The sequence below is a fragment of the Idiotropiscis lumnitzeri genome, chromosome 12 (genome assembly GCF_059441095.1).
Source record: "Idiotropiscis lumnitzeri isolate Australia: NSW breed Sydney's pygmy pipehorse chromosome 12, RoL_Ilum_1.0, whole genome shotgun sequence".
NCBI lineage: Eukaryota > Metazoa > Chordata > Actinopteri > Syngnathiformes > Syngnathidae > Idiotropiscis > Idiotropiscis lumnitzeri.
Genome location: NC_142402.1, coordinates 8,913,206 through 8,922,784, shown reverse-complemented (window position 1 = coordinate 8,922,784; position 9,579 = coordinate 8,913,206). Strand labels below are relative to the sequence as shown.

General features: G+C 40.7%; 1 protein-coding gene across 1 annotated transcript; it reads right to left on the bottom strand.

Annotated features, from left to right (window-relative positions):
* Window positions 1-984: 984 nt before the first annotated feature.
* On the bottom strand, window positions 985-3,568 carry LOC148325753 (myocilin-like). The gene is made up of 3 exons (XM_088311529.1): window positions 2,983-3,568; window positions 2,082-2,180; window positions 985-1,995 (listed from the first exon to the last, which is right to left on the bottom strand). The coding sequence occupies exons 1-3, from the start codon at window positions 3,452-3,454 to the stop codon at window positions 1,202-1,204; spliced, it is 1,365 nt and encodes a 454-aa protein (XP_088167655.1). The 5' UTR covers window positions 3,455-3,568; the 3' UTR covers window positions 985-1,201.
* Window positions 3,569-9,579: the final 6,011 nt, after the last annotated feature.

The window sequence follows — 9,579 nt, the reverse complement described above, 5'->3', positions numbered from 1 at the left end:
TTGCGGACGTTACTATTACTATTTACTAGTGATGGAAAAATGAAGCTCCATGAAGCACCTGTGATAATTTTTTGACTCCCCTAGATGGATGGCACCGTTTGTTTAAATATACAGTGAAAATGTACTACTTTTCTATTGCACTGGACTTTATCGTTGAACAAAGAGCGCCATATAGAGGTTTAAAAAATATCACAAGTGCTTCATGAAGCTTCAATTGTTCATCACTACTATTTACTGTTTCCTGGTGATGTCATAAAAGGGGTGCGGCTGCCACACGGGCAGAGGGGTCAGAAATATAACCACCAAAATAACTCATATTTAATAAGAAATGAGATCACCATTACATATGCATATAGCTTGATGTTGGCCTTTCAATATTTATAGTTTACAAATTACAAATTATTGGCCACATTTAACTTCTGCACTGTATCAGTTGGCTAAATGTAACTGTACCAGGTGATGGATGTGTCTTGTCCAGATTTTTGTCATTTGTCGTAATTTAAAAGTCTTGATTTAACTCTCGAGCGTGTGGGGCTATATAAACTCTGAAAAAGTGTTAAAATCAACTCTGTAGGAGTCAATTCAACACTGGTGTTTTTGCTATGGAAGGGCATTTTTTTTAATCTAGGTTGTAGGTTGTTGTTGCTATTGTGTATAAAACACTTTTGCTTATGGCGTCACATCAGTGTTTGCATAAATCTGTGATTTAATCTTTGAATATGCACATTCTGATTTCTGGCTGTTTATAAACAATATGGAGATCTTCCTATTGATTAATGTGGTGTTGCAGTGCTGATCTACAAAGCAAATTCTAGAAATGTTTTTTTTGTTGCTGACAGCATGTGTGTGTGTGTGTGTGTGTCCTTGCATACAATACAGAATACAGAAATTGACAGGCCATTTTGTCATTCTCAGTAAGACTGAGAGATTGTGTGACGGCATATCATTGACTCAAAAAGTGGGACATTACCTGTATTTTATTAGGATCTGCTCAAACATGTACACATTTATCACAGAAGTGATATGTCAGCTAAACACATCTTATTTACATTGGTAACAGAAAAATAAATTCCGGTTATACACAGCAGTGAGACTTTGTCATCGCAACAGAGAGAAAGTTGGAAACAGCAGCAATGTTATGTGATCTGTCTCACCACTTAAACGACAGCTTCCCCTTCCCTCAAGCTCTCTGTTTTCTTCTTTACTTGCTAGTCCCGCCCACTCGAACATCATAGGTGACCATGTGGAAATTGTCCCATGCAAACAGCTTCCTCTGGGCGTGGTTGTAGTCCACCATGCTGTTGTAACGATACTTGTTCTTAAATGGCACAGAGAGGTCGCGGCCCGCCTTGGTGGCCGTGTCAAACACATGGTTGATGGTGGTGTTGGCCGCCGTATAACTGGCCACCGTGTATAGACGACCACACACCATGAACGCATTGGCCACAGCGCTCTTCCTGATATTCGTCTCCCAGCTTCTCTTCACTTCGAGGCTCTCAGGGTCCAGCAGGGAGAGCACAATGGCGCCTTTTGCCTTACTCGTGCTGTAGATGGCCCACAGACCTTGCTCGTCTGCTGCCAGGTCAATGTCAGTGTAGCCCCCCCACGAGTAAGGGTACTGACCGTGGAAGCCTGCGTGAGGGAGGTCCCGGCGTGATGCCAGTCTCTCTGAGGCCAGATCGTAGCGGATGAGGGTGCGGCTGCGTTTACGCTGGTAGTAGAGGGAGTTGCGGTACACGGTTGCCCCGGTACTCTCTACCGCTTCAGGCAGGAGCAGGACTTTCATCGGGAAGCCACGGAAGAACTGGTTCATGTCTTCGTATGCAAACAATTGACGGACGTCTTTGCCCACTGTGTCGATACGCCACACGGTCTTGTTGGTATACTGAGTTCCTTGGGGCTCAGGATCCTGCATCCATACGCCATACTTCCCAGTAAAACCATCAGCTTTCTTGTGTAACACCGGATCGTCCACAGACAGCAACTCACTGCAACCTAAATACACACAAACACACACGCAATTATATGTTTAGTTTTGCTTCCAACATCCCAGCTCATTGAAGAAAAAAAAAACAACTTACGAGAAGCATTTCGATCCGGAAGGAGATGGGATGCAGGGAGTTCTGATATCTCTGCTTTCATCTCCTGGTAGGCATCATGACTAAAACCATATCCAAGATCTGTGGAAATAAAGTCATCATTATTTTAGTGGCGCTTCAGCTTGTCACTGGGTTGCTACCCTCAGAAGCACTGCCGTTATATATGAATTTTACAATTTGCCATTATATACCCGTACGGCTTTGGAAAAGGTACAAACGGTTATGCTGGAGTCCAATAAGAAGTCCTGTGGGGTAGGTTAGTGTAAATTGGATCTTAAGGGATATAAATTGGCTCTCCATTTGTTACTACGATACTGGCTTTTGTACGTTCATGCTGGAGTTTTACAGCTTGTGCATACACGTTTGTGGCCCTGAAACAGTATAAGGTTCCTCAGAGTCCAGTAAATTGCCCCGTGGTTTCCATTAGTGTGCAGTGCTAGTCAAAGGTTTGGACACGGCTTCTCATTTATAGGTTAGCAAGTGTGTCCAAACATTTGGACTGATTGGTCCTTGAGGGACACAATAAGACGCCCGTGACACTGTCGCTAGAATGATTCAACTGCAAGGGGGATGCAACTAAAGCTGTATGATTCATTTTTTGATGTGCCCAGCAGGTGTCCTGTTACTTCGCCGTGGCATTCCTGAAAACATAAATGTAAACAAGACATGCATGAGTGACAAAGTGGTAAAATAAGACTCTGTTGTAAATTCCAATCCCCTTAGTCAACCTGAGACTCTTACTGCAACCTGACCTGCCGCCCCTTTCAAGACGTCATTATGTCAGTCAACCGGCACACCATTTTAAATGAGGGCAAAATATGAAAGTAAGGGAGCCAGTTGTGTCCTGAATTCAGCTTTTTGCGTGATGTAATAATGCACATACCACTGGCAAGTCTGGGGTTGAGTCTTCTGCGAGCATCTGCTGAGGTGTTTGTCTGCAGGGAGGGCTTCTGCCTGAGGCTCTCAGCCTCACGGCCTAGTTCCGTCACCCTCGCGTTGAGCTCCTGGACCTGCCTGCTCAGTCGATCCCTTTCCTGTCGCAGCAGGTTTCTTTCCCCTGTTATCTGGGAGAAACTTTCTGTAAGGCCCACCTCCGCATTACTCCTGGTGCCCGCTCCTGCTATCAGCCGGCTAACTAGCGCCTCCAGCATGGTGAGCCGGGACAGAACTCCTTCCATTTCGGGTCTCCCGCTGCCCCCAGGGCAGCTGGTCTCCCGGGGACTGGACACGGTAAAGATGTACTGGCAACGTCCGGCAGCATCATTGGAGCGATGCAGGGACGCTTGGTCTTCAGCCTGGAGTTGGCTGGCCAAAATAAGGAATGACAGAGACAGAAGAGCCACCTGGAGCCACATTCTGCAGAATAAAACAGAATTAATAGTCCTGTTTTTTTTTTTTTTGTCAGATACACTTAAGTTGGGCGTCAATTTTATTGTCCTTGAAGCTGTTTGTCCAGCTAAGTGTTGTCAGTGCAGATCAGCCTGAATAGCAGCAATGCTGAGAGAGGGATATTTATACGGGGAAGTGTCACAGTGTGGGAGGAGAGAGGGAGTGTGCCAGGGAGGGAAACAGCCCGAGGGTGTGTGATGTTTGGCCACATGCTTGGTCTCGATGGTGACAAACAATGTGAAAATCACACTGTATGAGTGTTTTAATGTATTTGTCATCCCTGGAGCTTCTCAGCAGGAGGTATTCCTTTGCAGGATATTATGACTGGACAGCATCCTTTCTGCATGTACTGCCTGTCAACTGCAATGTTGTTTACTTCCCTCGTAAGTGATCGTTTTACCATCAAACTGTAGTGCGATTTACGGTAAATGCTGTCACGGTCTGAGATGGGGCGCCGGAGGGTGAAACGTGAAGGAATCTGTCAACATGCAGTCTCCATGTGTTGATTAGCATTGTGTTTCAGTCACCCCAGGCTGACTCACATGTCTGCTCCAAAGTACAAAGGCAGGCAGCGTGACGCCTATAAAAGGTTAAATTGTTCTTCCTTTCTTCCAACCAAAACATATACTTTTCATGACCATCACGTGCTTTAAAAAAAACACCCATCTAATGTGACTTTCAGGTTGTTTTTGCATTCACTGGAGCCTCCCAGATGGTCAGGTTTGTTGTACTGTGATGCGTTGAGTCTCTATGATTACAGTGAGCAACCATAACGGCTGATTCCGACACCATTTTGTGAAATAACAGGAATCTAGACAAAGATTCCTAACATACTCAGGCGATCATTTGAAAGATCAAATATCAATTGCTTCAGTTAAAGCATTAGATTCAGTGCAAAATAATTAGGTATTTTTAATTTGTTTTAGAGTATGTTTGTTCATTTTTATTAGTTCTTCTATTTTTATGGTGTATCAGAAATGTATATATATCGTATATGGAGTATTTGCTGAGGGCAAGAATTTCTTTTTGCCCTCAACAAATAGGACACAAATTATTGCGCAATAAAGTAAATTAAACTGCAATTCTCAGACGATTGTTTGACTTTCCTTCTTCTGTACGTCCAAAGAGTAATATCAAAATAAATACATTCAAAAATGAATGCCAAAAAACGAATGTAATGATATGAATTAACAAAGATGAAAACAAAAGGCATATTTATCAGTATTTTTTTGCCTAACACTGCTTAGATGAAACAAAACATAAAGCTAAAATATTCCGTCACTGAAGTAATTACATTAAAAGTGCAATTATATTCAATATTTAAATGCCACTGGCTTCATTTTACACTGAAAGTAGCCGACGTATGATTCACAAACTGCTAATAAATAAAAATAAACCAAAATAAAAATTAATGAATTCTCCCATTATATGAAACCCGCAGTGGAAAAAAGTAATTTTTTTCTTTCATCAACATGTCCCGTGGAGCGGCCAGCATTATACTACAAAATCACATACTAATTTGTCATTTGGGCGTGAATGATGCTGAGCTATGACTACTCGTCACACACTGTTCCTCAATTATGTGGAAACAAAACTATAAACCCTATATTCCATTCGAATGGTCTCGCTCTATGCAGTAATTACTGGGATTATGACAATTCTTTTTGTACCTGCGTCGTGTACCTGTGCCTCATTAGTTTTTGTGAGACATCTGGGATTCGGCCCGATTGTCCCGAGCAGTGAGAGGAAACAATGAATACATCCCAGTTGGAGTCCAAGTGCAGCCATTGTAATTGTTTTCAAAAACATGGCCGTCTGCATGCACGTTCCCACTTTCTTTTGACTTTCTTGTCAACATGCTCTCCTGCATAACTATGAAAACATACTTGCTGTAACTCCAGATAATTTGCGACTAGTATCTTGCAGTGCACATCTGTGTTTTGTTCCAAGAAAGTAGTCGGCTCCCTAGTTAACCTATCTGTTTATGGCCCTTGGCATGGAGAATCTCAGTGTTCCGCAGTGGTTTCGCCACGAGATGTGTGTTTTTCTTTTATAACGTCACAGTGGCTGGAAAACAAAATGACTCCAGTCGGCTGTCAGCTTCCAAAAGCACAACGAATCACAACCTTATGTGTTACAGAAACAATTATAAAAAAAAACAAAATATGCAGGTCCTCTATAGTGGCATTACTTCAGGATGAAGAGGAAATTCTTGAAAACATTTTCCTAATTAGTAAGTTCATTAATGGTATTTTTTTGGTACCAGGATTTTTATTCATCAAAATATTGTGTAATGGCGCTGACTTGGTAGATATAAAATAAAAATATTGCTTTCATGCTTGGTGGCCATCTCGAAACACGTTTTTTCAAATACACAGTAGCTGTGTCCGAATTCTTAGGTTGCATCCTTGAGGACCGAAGCAATGGGTGCACGGAAAGTGTGCTCCAAGGCAACCTTTGCTCGGGGCCCGTCTCCATGGAAATGAAAACCAGATTTGAAGGCTGTGTCAATTTGGACACTGCCGTGCTGTTAAGGCACATAGGAAGTCACCTCATGTGGCCTTTAAATTCGGCTTTTGGAAGACACAGCCTATGAATTTGGACACAGGCTGTTTCTTGACATATGAGAACGGTAAAGGTGACAGAGATGGCGTTGATTTGGCAACTGGGCCCTCAGTGGGGATTTACCTAACCAGTTATTTCAATCGTTATTTAAAATATCAAAACTAAATTCAGGGATGGACCCTAAGAAAGCTTTTGCAACGTACTTGAGAGACTCTTTCATTTTGTTTTAGAGTTCCACATGACTTGTGTCCACTATATCAATTAGCTAAATGTAAACAGAGTTTTGAGCTCTCGTTTGACATTTTGGCATGGTACTGAATTCTTTCAAATTATGTCATACAGGTTTTGACCATGCTGATAACAATTCACTCTGCCCAAAATTATGTGAACCATTGCAGTGATTTACTGAATTATGTCACTTTAGATCTTTATTAAGAAAGCCGGCAGGTATTTTCGTGCTTTTTTTTTCCAGTGACTGATGAAGGACTCATCCTATCACTGTCCGTCCGTCTAAACTGGTGGCCTGTGGACCCCCGAGGCGTTTGTTGTCAAACTTAACCTAAAACAAAAAAAAAAAAGACACTTTTTTTTAAAACAACAGCATCAGTGTCACAGTGTAACGACTCTTTGGCACAAATATTTGAACACAAATGGTGAAGCAACACATGTACATAGACAATATAACAATACTCATCGGCACATTTTCTTTATTCTCTGTCAAAAATAACTCATGTTACTGCCTGTGGAACACTCCCCCAGGTGCTCAGGAAGTGCCACAAAGCCATGATGACTTAATCATGAAGTACAAATTGTTTAATTTAATTATGATCCTTATAATTGTGTTATAACTCCATTTTGTATGAAGTACAGTATTATACCTTGCTATTTTCCTTGATAAAAAAAGACATTCCAAATATTTCTTTCTTTCCTTTTTTGGGTGGATGAGGGATACATTAATAGGATTTGCATTCTGTTCAAAGGGAAAGATGATGTTTTGTATTACGAAAACTATATAGATTTGTGTCTCAACTCAAAGCTGAACTGTAACTCAATATGAAAAAAACAAACCAAAAAAAACGCATTGTCGGGTGTGCCCTTAACACATCACACTCCAGGTATGGCTTTTCTTTCTTTTTTTTTTCACAAGTATTTGTTTACGGGACATGCTACAGCTCCTCTGGACTCACAGGCTGTAATTCCATCTACTGTAAAGGTTAGGGCGCTGTGTGGTATGAGACCTTTGTTTTTTGACGTTATGTTACATAATGGGGCCACAGTAATTTCCTTATTGATGACAGTTTAACAAGGTCTCTTTTTTTAACAACTCTGCAGTTGAAATTGTTTTGCCAGAAAGAAGAATGTAGAAAACGTCCAGCAATCGCAGTTTCCCCCAAAACAAGCCATGAACAGCAGGTAGGATTGCAAAACTTTTAATTTGAACTGAGAGTTCGCATACACTGTATGCTATGGGAGCAACAGTGGAGGAAAATGTGGATTTGCCTTTTGTAGCAATAATAGGAAGCTATGTTAATATATGTGTTTATTTATTTTTATTTTTAATTTTATTTTTTATCCATCTGCACAGTGTGTTTTAGTTCATTCCCTGGAGTACTTGTTGTGGTTGAGGCCATGAATCTTTAAGTCTTCCACACCAAGTATGCCTTTCTGAACCTTGCTTTGTGCACTGGAGCACTGTCACGCTGGAAAAAAAAAAACTGGGATCAGTTTGTTGGCTGTGACATGCTTGGAAAACAAAAGCTCCCTGTGCAAAAATGTTAAATTATTGCTCTTTAAGTTTCATTTTAATGACCTCAGACAGGATACAATTTGCTCTTGACTTTTGCTCGGTACAGTACGACCAAAGAGTGAAACCAAAGGTCTTGTTATTTACCAGCTCGCCAACAAATGCAAGACAAGACTGAATATCTTCTTGAAATGTTTATAGTCTATTCTATAGTCTATAATACTTAATAGTGCAATATAATGATCTGTCAAATACGGTTTAATTTCAATTTATTATTCTCCATCTCCACATATAAATCAAATTCCACACTCAAGTGAAATTTGACTGAAGCAGACGATGACCCCACCCCTGAAAACTTGTCAAAGACCATTAAATGTGACCCAAGGAGGCCCTGTCTATGTGACCCCTGAGTCACTCATTTCAAGCAGGTGAGGTGGTCAAGTTCAATCAGTTTTTATTTTTAAACCTCAAACGTTGACCTGGGGACCCGCTCTGCTTGTCACGCCGCATACCCCAAACAGCAACAGGAGATGAGGGGAGGCGGTGATTGTTATTGGATATCTCTGCTCAGATTGGGGAAGCCTTCGCCTCTGAGTGTGTCATGTGGTTGAATCTGGGTAAAACTATCCAGAAAGTTCAAATCTATGTACAATTGGATGCAGAATTTTGGGGACGATGACAGCTTTTATGATTATGTCTTTTTAAAAATTCTTTGCAAGTCTTCAAAGGAGCCCCCTTGTGTTTCATAACCCGCATGATCTGATATTGTGCGCAGTCAATAAAAACCAGATTCAAAACCCATCTGGTAAAATAAGCATAACATTCCATATCATTGTCTTTAAAGAAAGGCAGAAAGGTATTTCTTACTCAAAATGTCATTTTATTTAGGACAAATGTTTAATGTTGTTTGATACGCAACTGATTTGTGTCAGAGTTTAGCTTGCAGTAAAGTTGATAAAAGAGGACAACAACAGTATTTAGTTGTCAGATTTTTTTTAAGATTTATTTGTTCATATGATCCCAACGAAATATCTCAATTAACACTGGACAGCAACAGTTTTTGAATCAGAGATTAATCAATATAGAGTGTTCCACTAAGAAAGTTTTTGGAATGTGGGAGGAAACCGGAGTACCTGGAGAAAACCCAGATTGGCATGGGACGAGCATACAAACTCTACACTGGAAGGCCAGAGCCGGAATTTAATCCTGCACCTCCAAACTGTTTGGTGGATGCGCTAGCCTGTCCACCGTGCTGCTATTATTGACATCGTATGAAATCCTGATGTGCCACAGAAAAATCACGAAGACTGATTCAGAAGCAGTGCCCCCAAAAATATGCAAAAAATCATCCCTAATGTAATCATTTTGTAAAATGTTTCCACTGTAGTAGACAGTTAAATATATATATATATATTTTTTTTTTAACTTACAATATTAATAAATATTTTTCTTTGATGAAGGAGTTGAAAGAGTGCTGCCACTTACACCAGAGTATTTTACACACTCGTTATCTATTTCCATTTTAGCGCAGAGTACAAGTACTTTTGCCACCTCTGCTTAACACCACACAGAGAACCAGATAATTGGACCTGACACCAAACCAAGTTCAGGTCGCAGCTGCCCCCTCGTGTTATTTCATCAAACTGCACGTGCCTTTTTTTTAATGACCGCAGTGTAAAATGCCTAATGAACTCGATAAGATTTTTGCTGTCATTGCAAAAAATGGGGCCGCACTGAGACCTATTAACTATATATATATATATATATATATATATATATATT